Source organism: Rhinolophus sinicus, linkage group LG14 (genome assembly GCF_036562045.2).
Source record: "Rhinolophus sinicus isolate RSC01 linkage group LG14, ASM3656204v1, whole genome shotgun sequence".
Lineage (NCBI taxonomy): Eukaryota > Metazoa > Chordata > Mammalia > Chiroptera > Rhinolophidae > Rhinolophus > Rhinolophus sinicus.
In genome coordinates, this window is record NC_133763.1 from 22,612,473 (window position 1) to 22,632,612 (window position 20,140).

Here is a 20,140-nt window from a genome sequence, read left to right on the forward strand (position 1 = left end):
TCATATACATTCTCCAAACTTACTGAAATTCTGTTTTGGTGGCTTGCTCTTCACTGCTATGAGAAATAACTGGATGCAGTAATCTGTTAATTTTCTGCCCAGTATCTGGTTCAAGAGTTTCACCTCCCTTACAATGAGAAGTTTATAAGGGAATTGGCAGCAAGTTGAGATAGCTCAAAGGCAAGGCCCATTTTACCAAGATATTTTTATGTGTTCAAATTTTTTTTAATAGTCTTTCCTCCTATATGTCTCCTCTGCTTTCATATAGAACACTTCACTTGACACGTCTAGTCATCAAATGTGTGGGGGTTTCCCCCCACAACAAACAGTCCTGCAACACCAGCTGGTTGTCCTACAATTTAACTTAGTTCTAATATCATCTTTCTGGAAATAGCATCAAATCCCATAGATTAAGGGTTTAGTCCCCAAGATTGTCCTCACTTCAGGTGCCAATCCTATGTTCAGTTTGTTAACTGTTCTTCTAACTGATCAGCTATAGATCCAAGGTTCCCATATGCCCCTTTGTGGGTTCCATTAATATGCTAGAGCAGCTCACAGAATTCAGGGAAACACACGTACCAGTTTATTAAAAGAAGTGATAAAAGATATAGATGAACAATTAGATGAAGAGATACACAGGGTGAGGCCTGGGAGGGTCCAGACCACAGGAGCTTCTATGCCTGTGGAGTCGGGGTGTATTACCCTCCTGGTATGTGGATGTGATCATCAACCTGAAAGCTCCCCAAACCAAAAATTGTTAGGATTTCATGGAGACTTCTCACATAAGCACGGTCAATCATTAACTCCACTTCTAGCCCCTCTCTCCTCTCTGGAGAAGTTGGGGGATGGGACTGAACATTCCAAGTTTCTAATCATAGCTTGGTCTTTCTGGTGACCAGCTCCCATTCAGAGTCACCTCAATAGAATACAAAGACTCACCTAATGTTCTTATCACTTAGGAAATGACACAGGTTTTAGGAGCCCTCTTACAGGGACGGGGTCAAAGACCAAATACTAGAACAAGAGATGCTCCTAGTTTCCTTCTCACTTAGGAATTTATAAGGGTTTCAGAAACTCTGTGGCAGGAAACAGTGGACAGAGACCAATATATATTTTCTATTACTTCACACTGTTCTCTACATTTTTTGATAACACATTTGTTTTCCTGATCTGGCAGAAAATTCAACATTACCTAGAAAATTAAGGGAAAACAGGGGTAAAAGTAAGGACAAATATGTTCACAAAACAGAATTTCCAAAGGCGCACACCAAACAGGAGCCTTTGTGCAGCAGTAATTCTTTGTGGTTTCTTTTGTTGACGTGTGCAGTGCCTAATGATTAATTAGAGTCAAAATAAATCCCTTAGAGGAGTTGTAGCAACTGATTCTGCAGGTACACTTTCATTATAGTCCTAGCTGGGGAAAACACAAACTAGATGTAGAAGCCAAAGGGCTCATGGTGCAACATGATTTAACTTTGTGGTTGTCATCTAGTGAAAATGGGAAAGTATTACGAAAAACTATATTCTGAAGAAATGTTGGCACTTCCACACCCTTTCTCAGAATTCCTAGAATTCACGATGCTCCAATAAAATTTCCATAGCAATGTCTCCAGCATTCTTGCCCTTATTAAAACAGAAAGTTTCCTCGCCATATTTAGAAATGACATCTTTAGGGTTAACATTTCTTGGAACAGTCTATTTCTATACAAATGTTGACATTTATGATACTGGTGGTGAGAGTCCTTGGATCAATAAGAACTTCTTGGCCAAGCTGGGTGTCTACAATAGTGGGGTGGATGGAGGGAAGTATGTTGAAACTTTCGGTATCAGTTTTTTCAAAGATTCTGAGAATATTAACAGGTACCATACAGAGCACACACACTACCTCAAGACAGCCCACACCTTGAAAAGGTCAGCCAAGGCCACAAAAGGTCAGCTGACTTGCAGTAATATTCCAAGGATTCTTGCTTGAAGGTCATGTCAATAGATGTCTCCATATATATTTACACCACTTCCTACAAAATGGACTCTCTGCCTTCAATTCTATTAATTGCTTCTTCCCACTGAATCCATGAGAGAGAAAATCTTACCCCTAACTTGTCCATAACTCTATCCAGGCTCTTGACTTCTCATGTAATGACAAGATATATAATGAGCCATACATAATATATCGGATAAACATCAACTCAATGCAAAATGATCTTGTAGTTATTTTTACAGATTGAAAATAATCAGTGAGAAGGCATGGAGCTAGGAATTTAAAGTTTCCTTTTAATTAGAAAGTCTAGACTCCTTTGGAATACAGTAGTTCCTCCTAATCTGCAATTTTGCTTTCCACGGTTTCAGTTACTCATGGTCAATTGCAGTTGGAAAATATTAAATGGAACATTCCAGAAATAAACAGTTCATACATTTTAAAATTTTGCATGCCATTCTGAGTAGCATGATGAATTCTCAGACCATCCTACTCTGTCCTACCTGGGATGTAAATCATCCCTTTGTCCAGTGTCTCCATGCTATATATGCTATATGCCCATCAGTCACTTAGGAGCCAGATCAACTGTGGCAGCATTGCAGTGCTTGTGTTCAAATAATCCTTATTTTACTTAACAATGCCACATTTACATATATTTTATTACAGAACATTGTTATAATTGTTCTATTTTATTATGTTATTGTTGTTGATCTTTTACTGCTCCTAATTCTAAATTAAACTTTATCATAGGAATCTGTATATAGGAAAAAACATAGTATATGTAGGGTTCGGTACTATCCATGGTCTCAGGCTTCCACTGGGGGACTTGGAATGTATTCCCCACACTTAAGGGGGGTGGGGGACTACTGAGGAGGAGCAATCTTATAGTGCTGAGGTCAATAGCTTTAAAGTATGTTTGATAAATCTCCCATTTATTGTTTTCAAGTGAAAAGAGATACCTATAATGAATGTCTAGTATTTACTAGAACTTTCATAAGTGTTAATCTAACTGACAAAATTCCATGATTATCTTCATGGGTTACTCCAAACAGCAACAGCTTGTTAGTCACAGGAATTTACATCTACCAGGGGGCTGTATGAAACTGGTTCCACTTAAAGAATCTACTGTGACTGAGGTTACAGCAACTCTATGAGAATGGAGCAGCCTATGGAAACAATCCCATGTGCCCAGATGATGGAGTAGAGTGGAGTGGAAGGCTGAGACACCTATGAAGATGAGGAATAGTGCGAGCCTGAGCCAGGAAAATGGCAGACGATACAGAGGTTGCATACAAGAAAAAAGTTAGATATAGAATGAGATCTAGCAACTTACTATATATGGATATTAAGGGAAAAGGAGAAGGCAAACAATATATAATAAAATATTTCACATGTGAATTTTTTTTAAAGTCATAAAGATAGCTTGTGAGATCTAAGCATGATACCTGATAGTCCAAAGTCAGGACAACAGGAAGCTCTCCGCACAGCAAGGACAAATAGGAACCTCTAGGCAATTCTCCACAAGATTGAAAACTTGTGCCAAACCATATTATGTGTATTGATGAAAATCATTTGTTTTTTTAATAAAAAGCATATTAAATTGTTTTATGTATAAAAGACTGCAGCTCCATTTTTTGTTTAAAAATATAATTTTAGTATATTTAGAGAAGGCAGATAAATATATACAGTAAACACTTTCATAGAAAAAATTAAATACATATATATAAAAATATAAATAGTTTTCATTTTTGCATAGATTACATGGGTATATCTTCAAAATTACCACAATTACATGTGTTTTTATAATAAAAATAATAAAAGGAAAAGAATAAATTAATATAAACAGATTATAGATGCCTATCAACCAGTTTAATCAACATAAATCAGCCCCAGCCCTAATGGCTATAAGCTTCTAAAGTTAATTCATAATCACTGGGGGATAGTCAACTTTTTTTCAAAAACATTATCAAATACAAAGAGTGCAGTCTTAAAAGATAATAAAAAATAGTATATTTTTCAAAGTGACATTAAATGATATAACTTGTGCTTTGCTGTGTCTGGCACAAAATAACTGCGCACAAATATTGGCTATTATGAATGAAACAAGAACTTTCATGCAAATGCATTTACTCACTTGATCCCAACAACTCTACTGGGTAAACAGTGAAGGTGTTACTATTGTTCTGGTTACACAGAGAAGCCAAAGCTCTTCGATATTAACTTAACTAGGACCAGACAGCTGGTAAGTAAAGAAGAAAACTCAAATCATCCATGCTCTAGTAATAGAACTAAATTGTAGAGCCTATAAAAAAGGATGACTTCATTTCTATTGGTTCTATTGGTACTAATACCCTAGGTTGACAAACGTGGCCTTTTATTATCTCTCCTGTGTATTGCTACAAATTATTTTTTCTTCTACTCTTCTCCTTTTCTAATTAGTGCTATCTCTTATTTCTCATCTTTCCTTCACTACCCCTTCCTTTGTATTAGCTCTCCTTTCTTTCTGTGCTCTTCCAGCATGGTTGCTGTCCCCTGCTAGCTATTTCTCACTGTTTTTTCTTCTACTCCATTTGTATCTTTCTGCTTTCTCTCAAGTCATCTGTTTCCCTTTAGAGCTCCAGAAACAGATGGCATACCCATTTTGTTGAGTAGGAGTGCCACTTTGTGCCAGCCTGTGGAAAAACAGAGGGTGGAAGGAGTGGTGGTATGGATGGCAGTAAGTTAAGGTGAACTAGCCCAACAATTTATAAAATTTTACATATGGCAACTAAAGGCTGAAAAGGAATTGATGCAGATAGAACGAAGAACAGGGCCAAATATACTATCATGTTACATCAAGCTCTTTTTATTCTTATTTTGAACTATCTTCTGTAGGCTATTTCATATAAATATGTATATATAATACCCTACAGAGTTTATATAAATATATGGATCTATAAAACACCCTGCAGACAGGAGATATATAAACATATGTATGCATGTATTGTGTGTGTATGTATATATGTATATGTATACATATGTATATATATATATATATATTTATACATATAGAGAGGGTGCCAAAAATGCATACTTCTTAGGAAAGGAAAAAAATTGTAATACTCAATATATACCAATAACAACAGATGACTACAAGTTATGTTTGACTTCTGCAATTACAAGGGATGCTCAAAGTGGTTACCATCAGTATAATTTTAATAGTTATTTTTCCTTTTTAAATGTGTGTATACTTTTTTGGCACCCCGTGTGTGTGTGTGGGTGTGTGTATCCAAAAACATGTATACACATTTTAAGAGATGTTATCTATGTACTACATTTCAAAGTTGAATTGAATTACGATAGCAACGTGTAGTATGACATTTGCTTAAAAGATGGCATTAATCATTTGAATGCTACTGTGTTTCCCCCAAAAAAGACCAAGTCAGACCATCAGCTCTAATGCGTCTTTTGGAGCAAAAATAATATAAGACCCGGTCTTATATAACATATTTATATTATAGTAAAATAAGACCGGGTCTTATATTAATATTTGCTCCAAAAAACGCGTTAGAGCTGATGGTCCAGCTAGGTCTTATTTTCAGGGAAACGGTAGCTAGCATCACCACGCAATAGGCAGGACAGTCAAAGAAAATGGTGGCAGCACAGTTGCCATTCGAGGAATGCAAGACTATTTTGAAATGGTATTTGCAATTTGAGAAGGTTCTCCTGACTTAATACCCCTTGACTTCTACCTATGGGGACCCTAAAGGATGTGGGGAACTGTAGAAAACTGGCTACACTGGCAGTACTTTGGAAAGAAATTGAAATGGCATGCACAGTAATACAAGTGGACACTTTAGTCAACGTTGCTCAAGCAGTAGTTTGCTGTAATCAGAAATGTCTGGACGCTGATGGCTACCATTTTGAGCACCTCTTGTAATTGCAGAAGTCAAATGTGACTTGTATTCATCTTTTGTTATTGGTATATAGTGAGTATTACAATTAATACAGTTTTTTTTCCTTTCTTAAAATGTGTATACATATTTTTGGCACCCTCTGTATATCCATATAAAGAACACATAGACTTTGATAAGAGAAGTTAAATAAGAGTCAGACTAACTAAGAAAACCATCTAGATTTTGATTAAGCCAAAATCCATGGCACTACATCAGGGAAAAATTAAACAGCAAACTAAATTTTGAGATAATTTAAGAACAAAACAGAGTTACTGCAACCTTTGTGTTCAAGCAAATATATTCTAAGTTTAAATTGTTCAAATAAAATCTTCAGACCCTTATTTCAATTTGCTAGAGAACCTGAACTTCGATATGAGAGAAACCAGTTTCAAAATATTCACATTTCTGTCCTATTGTTAAACATTTTTTCCAAATCTTATTTTCAATTCAAAATCATTTTTGTTGATCTTTTTCCCATCTCATTTTATACTGTCAGCATTAAAAATTAATAGCAATGAAGGTGAGAATGTTTCCAACAGCACATCCCATCTCAGTGTATATGGAGATATATTTAAATAAAATACAAACACACACACATACACACACACACACACACACACACACACACACACACACACATACACACATAAATGCACTCACCTAATTTAAAAAACTATAAAGGAGCTTCATGTAGCAAAAACTCTATGCCTAACATTACATATCTGAGAATGTGAGGTAAGAGATCTTCATTATATTTGTTTTTCACTGCTTCTACTATAACAACAATAAAAAGCCTAACAGCAGAAATTTGCTTAGTAAAAAATCTGGTGAAATTATCAGACACTGTACACAAACCATCACAAAGCAAAACTAAGTATTTTAGAGTAAACATACATTTGATAACTTGTGGGTAGAAGAAAGCATTCCCATCCTTGGTATAAATAACTGGTTTTGCCTGTCCATCTGACTGAAGTCCAACAAACAACCCTGGGTTCTTTGCAGATTCCAAGCTTATAGATGCGTTTTCCAAATTCTTCTTGATTTTAAAATGACAGTCAATATCTCCTGTACCCTGCGATCAATATAATATGATTTCATAAGTATGAGCGAACACTGAAGGACAGAATTTAAAACCAGTCACTTCACAAAAATATAATTTTGCCTCATTTTCAAATCTTCATGACAACTCTAGAACATTTTACATAAATTGCACTGTGTTTCACCTTGTTCCATAAGATCCCGAAACACACACCATGTGATTATCTGAGGCAAGGGCACAAACCTTGGACAAAAGGGCTCTGAATCACAGAGAAACTTCAACTAAGGAGAGTGCAATGTATGCTGTATTTCATTTCAGACTTTCCCACCTCTGTAGGTTAACAGAGAATACGAAAATGTGAATTTTCCTTTTGGAGAATAATGTAATAACGGAAAAGAGGGAAATTCTTACCTTAAGTCCATTTACATTTAAACATAAGTCACATTTCTGTATTAGTCCACACTTTTTGGATTGAATTTTCACCAGTAAATAGAGTTCACATAAACTACTCAAAGACTGTATAGCAAAACATTCAAGAATTGGAAGCCTAAGAGTATCAAAATGGCCTCTCTCTTTTTTTATGGCATTTATAATCTAATATTAAAAAACATTTTGCTTTTTTCACCTTTTATTGCTTTAAAATTTTTTCTTACAAGATTTAGAAGTTCTAGAAAATAAATTTTGTGAGAACGAATTAAAATGTCCTGTAGAAACTATTATTTTATTTGTAAATGATAATTACATTCTGATCTCTGCCCTCAAATGTGAGCTTCTTGTGGGTAAGAACCAAGTCTGTTGTCTGTCTCTTTCTCTCATGATATAAATATGAATTAAGCTACTTCTATCTTCTGTTCTAGTTATGGATACAATAAATTCTGGTTTTGATTTGTTCATGGCCAAGTAGAGGACACACCCACATATACAAATAATAATAATAGTATGTAAGGCCAATAGGACAGAGATGGACTCCTTGGATGTGGGGAGGGAAAAAAGGCACTAAACTCAGGAGAATCAGGAAAGACTTCCTGGAGAAGGTAAAGCTAAGTAAAGTGTTAAATAACAAGTAAGCTAAATAGAGGAAAGTGGGGGTTTGGGGTCGGAGGTAGGGAATTTCAGGCAGAGGGACAGCATGAACAAAGGCTGAGAGGCAACAGGCAGCATGGCGCATGAACAAGCTTTCTGATACTGCTACACAACAGAGAAGAAGGTGAGTACAGAGAGGTCAGATCAATTTGTATGCAACAAAGGGAGTCTAGGCCTTATCTTACACCATGGGAGCTAGTGCAGGATTTTAATCAGAGGAGTGATATGAACAGATCTCAAATTGTCTTCAGGAAATTTCTTGAATGTCCCTCTAATGCAGGGGTATCCAAACTTTTTTCAACGTTTTTTACCAAGGGCCATATGCGGTAAAATACACAAACAGCCGGGCCACTCACTCGAGGTGAAGTACGTATTGCCTCACCTGGTTTATTTAAGTAAACTAAATATATTTTTGGAATTTGCTGTGGGCCAATATAAAATGGATTGTGGGCTGCAGTTGGCCCACGGGCCGCAGTTTGGGCCCTGCTCTAATGCCTCTATGAAAGAAAAAGCTCATTCTCTACTTATCAATTATGCACTCCTTTGCAGTTTTCTAATAATGATCAACATCATCTCATTTCTTTCCTGTTCTTCAAGTATGTAGCCTTGGAGTTCCTTTTTATTATTATTCTTTAAATAGACTTATTTTTTTTAATTTTTAAGAATTATTTATTTATTTATTTATTTATTTATTTTAATTTTATTAGACTCAGGTGCACAAGACAAAGCAAAACTTAGATGTTTATCATTTATATCCCCCACACTGTGTGAACCCCCCTCCCCCCATCCACTATCCCTCTGATATCGCACAGAGCCAATACATTTCCACTGTCTCTATTCCTAATGCTGTACTCTGCTTCCTGTAACAATATACATACAAATATATAAATATACATACATATATATATATATATATATATATATATATAAAATTATAGTTGGCCTTCAGTATTGTTCAGCTTCAGGTGTACTGTGCAGAGATCAGGCATCTACATCATCCCTGAGGTGGTCTCCCAAATGGGACACATGTCCATCGGAAGAATTTTTTAGATTTACATAAAAATTGAGAAGACAGCACAGAGTTCCCATACACCCACAACCACTTTTTCCTATTATTAACATATTACATTAGTATGATACATTTGTTACAGTTAATAAACCAACATTGACATGTAATTATTAACTAACAATACTTCATTGAGATTTCCTTAATTTTTACCTAACATGTAGTTTTCTGTCCAGGATCCTATTCAGGATATATTACATTTAGTAATCAGGTCTCTTTAGGCTCTTCTTGACTGTGGCAGTTTCTCAGACTTTCCTTGTTTTTAATGACCTTGATAGTTTTGACTACTGGTCAGGTATTCCACTATTGGAATATGTCTGATGTCTTCCTCATGATTAGACTGGGGTTATGAGATACTGGGAGGAAGACTGCAAAGGTAGAGTACCATTTTTATCACATCATATCAAGGGGGTATATTACCAACATGACTTATTTCTGTTGATGTTGACCTTGATTGCATGGCTAGGGTAGTGTTTGTAGGATTTCTCTACTATAAAGTCATTATTTTTACCCCCCCTTTCCATACTGTACTCTTTGGAAGGAAGTCACTATGTGCAGCCCATACTAAAGAAACAGGAATTATGCCTCCTTGAAGGCAGAGCATTTTACAGTTTATCTGGAATTCTTCTATACATATTTGTCTCTTATTCTCCATTTATTTATTTATTCAATCATTTATATACATTATTATGGACTCATGAATATTTTATTCTTTGGGTTATAATCCACTATTACTTTATGTATTTTGTTGGTCAAATTGTTCCAGCTTTGGCCATTGGGAGATCTTCCAGTTGGCACCTGTATTGATATACCCTCATAAGTGATATGTGTGTTGGGGGACACTTTCTTACTTTCTGGGACTACCAGGATCTCCAGGTTCACCTTGCACATTTCCTGCCCTCATTCTAGAACCAGCCATTTCCCCAAGAAGCCCTGGTTCTTTTTATTGGAGAATTTTATTAGAAACCAAGATCTGAGCACTTGGTCTGCTGGTTTGCCACTGGGGTGTTGTTACTTCCAGGCATTCATCTAACAGAGCAAAAATATATATGTGTTTATACTAACTTGTGTATATACACATATTTGTAAATATTTCTATATGCAACCATCTACATTATAGTAAGCTAAACATAAACTCACACTGATGTCTCCAACTCTAATGGATTAATTACCACATGGATAATTCTAGGTTTCTCTATTTGCTTCTCTCTAAACTTGTATTCTATCTATGAGAAATTTGGCTCCTACTATCCGCCACCCATTTATGCAATTGTTTTATTCTAATATATATTTTTAGTAGTATCAAAATTTTTAACCCATGGGAAACAACGTGATCAATTAGAGTAGATTTCTTATATGCAGTTCCCTTTGGTTTTTAGTCTTACTGACCCCATTCATTTCGAAACATACTTAGGTCAGGACCTTTTCCTTCTATCCCTTTCACAGAGGTTGTTTCACACACTTTTAATATAGTTAGATTCTCTTGTCATAGTTTGCATTCCCTCCTGGGATTCCAAACCTCCTAAATGATATTTTTTTCAGTTTTATTTTTTAATTTTTTTAATTGAGCTATAATTGGCATACAACATTATATGAGTTTCAGGTTTACAACACGATGATTTGATATTTATATATACAGCAAAATGATCTCCACAATAAATCTACTTAATAATATCCATTATCATACATTGTTATATAATTTTTTCTTGCGATGAGAACTTTTATGATCTACTGTATTAGCAATTTTCAAATATGATTTTTAAAAAATTTTGCATACATTAAGTTTCCCTCATTGTACCGTACAGTTCTGTGTTACGACAAAAGCACATTTTATATCCACCATTATAGTATCATAAAGAATAATTTTACTAACCTGAAGATAACCTAATGTTTCACCTATTTATCCCTTCCACTCTCCCCACAAGTCCCTAGCAACCACTGACCCTTTTACTGTCTCTACATTTATACATTCTCCAGAATGTCACGTAATTGGAATCATAAAATATGTAGTCTTTTCATTCTGGTATCTTACACTTTGCAATATTCATTAAAGTTTTCTCAATGTCTTTTCAAGTTTTGATAGTATTTTTTTGCTGAATGATATTTCATTGTACAGTTGTGCCACAGTTTACCCATTCACCTATTGAAGGATATCTTGGTTGCTTCCAATCTCTGATGATTATGAATAAAACTTCTATAATCATTCATGTGCAGTTTCAATTTTGAGTAAGATGAAAGGTCTGTGTCTAATACTTTTTTTTGCCTATGAACATCCAGTTGTTCCAGCAATATTTGTTGAAAAAGCCTATCCTTTCTCCATTGAATTGCCTTTATTCCTTTATCAAAAATAAGATGACTGTATTACTTATATGGGCCAATTTTTGACTTCTCTATTCTGTTCCATTAATCTGTCTATTCTTTCACCAATACCACACTGTCTTGATTACTGTAGCTTTATAGTAAGTCTTGAAGTTGGGTAGTGTCAATCTTCCAACTTTGTTCTTCTTCAGTATTATTCTGGATCTTTTGTGTCACCATATAAACTTTACAGTGTGTCAGTATCCATTAAATAGCTTGCTGAGATTCTGATTGAGATTGTGTTGAATGTATAGAGCAAGTTGGGAAGGACTGCCAACAACATTTAGTTTTCCTATCCATGAACATGGGATATTTGTCCATTTGTTTAGATTTTCTTTGATTCCTTTCATCAGAGTTTTACAGTCTTCCACATATAGAACCTGTTATACCTAAGTATTTCTCTATTTGTGCTAATGTGGTATTAAGTTATTAATTTAAAACTTCTTGCTGATTGGTAGGATATAAGAAAGCAATTGAATTTTGTATATTAACCTTGTATACTGCAGACTTGCTATATTCACTTTTTATTTCTAGGGGTTTTTTGTTGATTCTTTGAGATTTGTTACAAAAACCATCATGTCATCTGAGAACAAAGGCAGTTTTACTTATTCCTTCCCAACCCGTATAAAATTTATTTCTTTTTCTTGTCTCATTTCATTAGTTAGGACTTCTCATACAGTGTTCAATAGGAGTGGTAAGGGTGGGTATCTTTGCCTTGTACCTGATCTAAGGGGAAAAGAATTCAGTCTTTCACTGTTACGTATGATATTAGTTGTAAGTTTTTTGTAGCTATTCCTTATCAAATTGAAAAAGTTTTCCTCTATCCCTACTTTGCTGAGTTTTTCTCCTTATTTCACCAACAATATTCAATCAATCATTAAGACCCACTTACTACTTCACAACAATATCTATCAAACTTGACTCAAACTCTTCAGTTTTGCTGTTACTTCCCAAACTTTAGGCCCATATCACCTCATGCCGCAAACACTACAACCATTACATGAAGTGATGATAATGTTTTTGGATTATTAAACCAATATACTTCCATTGCTAATTGTAACCAGGCTCTCCCACATACTGTATCAATAATGCTCATTCTGTCATGGTAAGCAGAATGCAGCCTTGAACAAACAAATCATTGCTCAATTTTGAGTTTCGAAAGAGAAGGAATTTAAGAAATCTATATTAAATAAGAAATAAGGAGAAAGGTGTTTTTAATTGTCAAAACCAAGCTTTTTTGAGAGATAAAATAGTTGCCAAAGAAATTCCAGAATTGGACTTTATGTACCTAGAACCAAGCCTGAAAGACTAGATACCATAGAGTTTAAATGACAAAGCCACTGAAAAGGTAAATACCACATATGATGTAGAGGAAATTTCCACCGCACAGGAAGGAAAAAAGCCCATCTAGTGCAGGAAGGAAGGAGGCTGAGGTAAAAGGGCTTCAAAAGAAACCAGACGTCCTTATTGAGACACCACTTGGGATTGATTCTTGGTATAGCAAAGAAATATGGAGCAATAAAACATTCATATATTTTAGGGGAGAATTTCAAGAACTGAGGGTCTATCCTAGGAAATTTATAAATTTCCCTTACAGCATCAAAATATTTAGCATAGTACCAGAGCAACATGGCACCATCCAGAAGAATTAGAAATATCTGAAGGTGAAGTCTAGGCAGAGAACATTGATATAACTTCCTACCTTCTTCAGAGCCCACATGGAGAAATCAGGGGATTCAGAAGTTAGCCCATGCTGCAAAGGCAGTCTCAAGTACTGAGAAGATTCATGACATGGAAGAGGGCTTGGCTTTCTACAAATTGGCCACAGAGTTGGAAACCTTGAGACCAAAGTCTAGGTAGGTGTCTCAAGCTCCAGGATATTGCTCAATATGTTCAGGCTACAATATCAGCCTCATTTGAAACTACACAGTATCTAGATGTCCTGGAACAAACCAAGTCACACTGCAGCAGAGACCAGTGTGGGCCTGAAGAAGAGTATATGTCCAGTGACCCTTCCCCATGACTGTTCTTTTTTTTTTTGAAGGCTTTCCATCTAGGTACTATCCAAGGATAAAGGAAAAGAGAAACCAAAATTAAATAAAAGAAACTCTGGTATTATTGATCTGTAAGAAATTGACCTTTGAACTACATAGAAGCCAAGGTATCTATAAGCATTATTTTGGCTGAAAAAAACAATCAACTGAACTAAGTATACTGTAACGTGCTAAAACTACTAGGCAAACTGGGCTTTTGAATCAAATTGTGTCTCGTTATAGCAAACTGATAATTATTCTTGCAAACTTTAGGTTCTCCATAAACTAGCCCATCTTCTACATTGAGGCCAGATTTATAAACTCTAATATCATTACCAGCCCATCATCTCCCCAAACTTAAAACAGATAATCTTGTTCAAAATACATGTCATTTTATATTAAAGAATCTTAGGCAACTGTCCATGACTCAAACAATTAAAAACCCTCTCCCAGACAGATCTCTTTCCTTATCAACACTGAACTTGATACTAACCTCTGTTATGGCACTTTCATACAGTAGTGTGATTATTACTTACATTTTTCTTTTTCCCTTCCAGATTGCAAGTTGCCTGAGGGTAGGGGCCATATATTACCATATCTACTGTAGCATTACAAGTGGGCACAGTTTCTGCCTTTTAGTAGAAACTCAGTCAATGTTTATTAGCTCCAAAAATGGTCTCTTTTTTGTCAATTTTAACCTCAAAATTTGCTCATGTAATGTGTTTCCCTTTTTTTTTTTCATAATGAAAATGGGATTATTCCCTCTAAAACTCATCATTCTGGGTGATGGGGTTCAGGACACACGGCTCCAAAATATGACACCTTGCCGTATTGATTATTTTAAGCTAAAGGAATTTATAAACTCGCAGGTACAGGAAGGATTTTCTGACCTTCCCATGAAGGAGGTCATAAGAACCTCATGTGAGAAGTACCCTCTCTCTACCAGGAGGAAAGGAGCAACCTTATTTCGGAAGACAGAGGGACACTGAGAGGAATCTGAATAAATAGGCCTAGTTGTTTCTTCCAGTGCACTACACTTAGCTCATACCCTTTTCTGTCCTTACATTTTTCTACAATTTTCCACACTTCATCAAACCTAGCATAAAAATATTCAGATTTAAACACTCATTCAATTCTTTATTTCCTTAATAAGGCTCCTGTGTCACATAAAACTTATATAAAGCTGTATGCTTTTCTCTTGAGAATCTGTCCTTTGTTACAGGAGCCCAGTCAAGAACTTAGAAAAAAGATTTTTCCTCCTCTACACAGGAAATTTCTCCTGACTCACCTATTCTAACCAACTCAATCCGCCTCTCCTGAGCCCTCACATAGGCAGTTTAACTTGAATTGGATTACTAATCTGTTATTGTTATCTAGATCACTGGTGTGTGCATATTTGTTCCCTCCAACAGACTGTAAGAACCTGAGGAATGATATCATTTTTAACCCTCCACTAAGTATAATTAGTGAAAAAAATACACATAAAAATAAAATTAATACAACTGAATTTCAAAACAATAGCTTCTTTTGTTTTGATTCCCTCTTTCCTTCTTTTATTTAAAATTCCCTGCTTCATCCCTAACCCACATACAAACTGATTAATGAAATGGAGATGGGAAGTCAAAAAAGAAAAAAAGAAAGTGGATTCTGGATACAAACCACATGTTGTGCATAGTGTGTCTTCCTACACATTAATAACAAATACCAACTGGCAAAGCCATGTTGAAATATCTGATGCATGCTCACACCACTGCAAGCTAAAATAACATCTAATGCCCATTTTTTTCTACCGGCTCCTCTGCAGAAGGATATATCCTAGTTACCATCACCAAGTGATATTTTAACTTCTCATTCATTCATATTTGTTGAGCACCTACCAAATGTCAGGCCTTATTGAAAAGTTTCAGATATTTTAATAAACAGAGCAAATAAGAATCTCTCCTCTTATGGTACCCACATCTTAGTAATAAATATTCTATATACTACAGTATTACTAATGTTACTCATCAGCTTTTTCTTTTCCAGAATGAATCACTTGACAATTTATTCCTATCTTAAAGCCTGTTTGCTCCTGAGGTAGGGAAAATATTTGTTGTTATCCTCAAGCCCTTGTGTATATTCTTCAAATCATGCTATAAAGACAAAAATTAATGCATAGACTGCAGTACAAGAACAGTGAAATGTGAGATTGTTTTCTAGAGAATTCAACAAAATAATTTATCTTACAATTTTATTAAAATTGGTTTCTTTAAAAAGTTTTCATTAAGTACAACATGATTTAGATTCCCAGTTTCTAGTTTTGCACGTAAGAAGCTTAGAAGTCAACACTTCATCTTAACAAGTAAAAAGCTAAACAGACTGAAAAATCAACAACTCTTTTTGGATCTGTAAGAATAGTGAGAACATGGGGCTAATTGCAGCCTCTAAGACTGAAGAGACAGACAGGCAAACTCAGGAAGTCACAGCTTACTGTAGCAGAGACTCACCAGCAGAACCCAATGAGGGAACCAGGGCCCAGTACAAAATCTGAACCGTAATTGACAAATTGCTGGAGGCTTAATGTGGACAAGTCTGAGATTTAAAACTTCAGGGGGACCCACTCATAGAGGGGGCCCCTCACTTTTGTGAGTTTTACTTCCAGGAGCTCAGCCAGTTCCCTGTCAGATTTTTCTCTGATATTCAATATCTCTCTTGTCTCTGGCAAGGGAGAGGAAAAGGAACCATTTCGAAATACAGCAGAGCACTCTGGTCTTAACAAAGCCTGTCCATAGGAAAAACTAGTTAATCAGAGCTTAACTGACCTGCAGGAAGGGAAATCCCCAACTCCAGCCCACTCTAGCAATCCCAGAACTGAGAAACACTTGTGAAGTTCACTGTCCAGAGGCATAGGCTCACTAAAAACATGATTTATCATTATTTACATAAAACTAAGTAAGTCTTTCATTGAATTTTATACTTTTCAACCCACTGGTCTAGGATTGTGTATACCTAACCCACCTGTATGTTTCATATACACTTCTTAAAAATATGAATTATCTTTAATTTTTCAGTTATTTGCATGTAGAAATACACCAGTATGAGGTGTGATCACAAAATTTGGTGATGTTTAAATAAAAAAAAAAATTGAGGTAAAAGACACATTGCAATTAATCCCCTTCAAAATACTCGCCCTCACTTCAAACACACTTATCCCATCTGTCGTGCAGGGCGGCCTGCGGGGTCTCAGCTCCCGCTCCCCACATAAGAACGCAGGACATGGTGAGGCCAAACAGGAACACCCATGGAGCCATAGATAGGGGAGTCATACCATTATATTCTCACTGGCGGCATCCGCCTCTCTGCAATCTGCTCTTGCTAGCTCAGCCACCATCTTCTTGCTAGCCCCCATTTTTTGCTAGCGTAGCCACAGCAGTTATATTAGTGGCCAGTGGCTCACTGGTTACAGCTGACAGCCAACTAGCCACAGCTGATGGCCATCCAATCACAGTTGATGGCTATTTACTACCTGACCCAGCACCTTTCCACATGAGGCCGAGAGCCTGGAAACCGCACTTCTGGCTCTGTCCCCACACCATCATTCTTGCCATTTTCTGAAGCAGTTCTGGAAGTCCTCTTTCATGAGTATCTTTAGTTGCACTGTTGTGGCTACCTTGATGTTCTAAATCAATTCAAAAACTTTACCTTTCATGGTGATTTGGCATTGGGGAAGAGCCAGAAGTCATATGGTGCTAGATCCAGTGAATAAGGTGGATAAGGAGGACAGACAGTAATGTTTCTATTTGACAGAAATCGCCATACGAGAAGCAATGTGTGATACAGAGCCTTTCTGTTGTGATCACAAAATACAGTGAACGCTGCTGCTGAGTGCCATCCAATAGAAAGGTAGGGATCTTCAATACAGGAAGGGGCGCATTGAACCTTATAATAGTGTGTGACAAGTTTCGACTTGTTCAGGGAGAAGGCATGTTTTAAAGTGTGCCATAAATCATCCTCCATCATGACAATGATCCATGTCACACATCACTTCTGGTATATGGCAATTTCTGTCAAATAAAAACATTACAGTGTGTCCTCATCCACCTTATTTACCAGCTCTGGCACCGTGCAACTTCTGGCTCTTCCCCAAAGTGAAAATGATTCAGGACATCAAGACAGCCATGACAGCAAAACTAAAGACACACACAAAAAGAGGACTTCCAGATCTGCTTCAGAAAGTGACAATAATAATAGGATAAATGTGTTTGAAGCAAGGGGTAGTACTCTGAGGAGGATTAATGGCACTGCGTCTTTTACTATAATATTTTTTTATTTGAACATTCACTGTACGAGGTATGGCAATTAAGTTCGTGAACTTGCCACCTTGCGCTTACATTGACAGCACTGTACAAACAGCTCAGTAAGGTTTCATAACCTTAATATATCAGTGTCTCACAGCTGTGTTTTTGTCTATATGTGGCGGTGTCTTGCTGAGTGACATTCATTATTGTTGTTGCACATTTTTGTGTGCTGTCGTGAGAATGTCTGAGCTTGATTAGAATGTCTGAGCTTGAATTAGAGCAATGAACAAACATTAAATTTCTTGTTAAACCAGATAAGAATGGAAGTGAAATCAGGGAATTTATGAAGATAATGCCATGAAGAAAAGGGCAGTGTACAAATGGATTAAATGTTTTTCTGAGGGGACAGAATGCATCGCTAATGAAGACAGGTCAGGGCAGCCAGTAACAAGCAGCACTGATGAAAACATTGCAAAAATTCATCAAATTTTGCGTTAAAATCATTGGCTGACTCTGAGAAGTATAGCAGACCAAGCAAACATCAATAGAGAAACAGTTAGGGAAACCTTAATTGAAAATCTTGGCATGAGAAAGGTGTGTGCAAAAATGGTCCCAAAGGAGCTCACCAATGAACAAAAGCAAAAGAGAGTCAAAGTGTGCTAAAACCTTTTGGAGAGGAAAATTGCTGTTTTGGGCCATGTTATCACTGGTGATGAAACATGGGTGTACCGACACGACCCTGAAACAAAGCGTCAAAGTGCACAGTGGAAGTCAGTCAATTCTCTACGACCAAAAAAGCTCCATCAGTCTAAATCAAGAGTCAAAACCATGTTGCTAACCTCTTTTGATATCAGAGGGATTACTCATTATGAATTTGTACCAACTGGACAAACAGTTAACCAAGTGTACTATTTGGAAGTGCTGAAAAGGCTGCGTGACAAAGTTAGACAAAAATTACCTCAACTTTTCGCCAACAAGTCATGGATTTTGCATCACAGCAATGCACCAGCTCACACAGAACTGTCTGTGAGGGAATTTTTAGCTAGTAAGCAAATAACTGTATTGAAACACCCTCCCTACTCACCTGATCTGGCCCCCAATGACTTCTTCCTTTACCCAAAGATAAAGGAAATATTGAAAGGAAGACATTTTGATGACATTCAGGACATCAAGGTTAATACGATGACAGCTCTGATGGCCATTCCAGGAAAAGAGCTCCAAAACTGCTTTGAAGGATGGACTAGGCCCTGGTGTCGGTGCATAGCTTCCCAGGGGGAGTACTTTGAAGGTGACTATAGTGATATTCAGCAATGAGGTATGTAGCACTTTTTCTAGGATGAGTTTGGGAACCTAAATTGTCAGACCTCATATTGTTTGATCACACCTCATATTTTGAGTGAAGACACAAAATAAGATAAATCTGTGATGAGCGAATCTTTCCAAGTTTTTACAAACTAAACTGACCCATAAACAAGAATCCTGCTAGTGTGAGTTGTCTATGTTTGCATGTGTCTTTGGTACACTGATCACTCTTTAGCTTGTTTTTCCTACAACTCCTACATCATTTTTTCCTTTGCATTCATGTTTAATGACAAGTTCCACCCACATTATTTTGATGCTCGTTTTTCTTTTTTAAATTAACAAACTTACAACTGTCCCTAGTGGATTGCGTGCTGTTTGTTGCTCACTTGAAAGTCTACTACATCAAATCTATTAAAGTGATTTACTCCTACAGTATAACAATTTTATGGTGATAGAAATAGAAACTTTTGTTAGAGGATCAGCATCATTTGATTTGAACATATAAGTGTTTTTGCCTGTAAGAAATGTTTTCAAATATACAATGGCAGACTCATTGGAAACATTAATGCTGTTATTCGATTCAATTTCTACAATAAATATTGAGCAGTTACAGGATTGAGGTACTGTTAGGTGTTTAAGGTATAGCAATTACATGAGCATACATTACCATTTACCTTTGAATGCAACTTAAATTCCTTTGGAGATTCGTCTCTAAACATATACAAACGAAGGCAATTAAGATGATTGTTATCATTCTGTTTTTCAAGAGAAATGCCATTACAGCATAGTGATTTCTGGTCAGATACAGTGAAAGTGAGAAATAATATGCCTGATTGTTATATGTCAATATAATTTCTAAAGAGCAAAAAAGCATATGAATTTTAACTAAAAAGACCCACTACCAAAATTTCAGATGGAGAATTTCAGTCAGACAATCATATCAATAAGTCACTAAACAAGGTATAATATAAAGAATGTCATGTCATTACAAAAATAAGACAGCTAGTTCAGCTTTTGGCACACAATAGTCAGAAATATTAGTCCATCTCTTCTTACTTTTATTGCTGATATT

The 20,140-nt window shown here is 36.2% G+C and overlaps 1 protein-coding gene across 1 annotated transcript in view; it reads right to left on the reverse strand.

Annotated features, from left to right (window-relative positions):
* RP1 (RP1 axonemal microtubule associated) overlaps positions 1 to 20,140 on the reverse strand; it is a 229,233-nt gene that overhangs the window by 4,119 nt on the left and 204,974 nt on the right. The window contains exon 16 of the mRNA XM_074318846.1: positions 6,805 to 6,982. Within this exon, the coding sequence (XP_074174947.1) occupies positions 6,805 to 6,982 (178 nt within the window). The remainder of the gene's footprint in view (positions 1 to 6,804; positions 6,983 to 20,140) is intronic.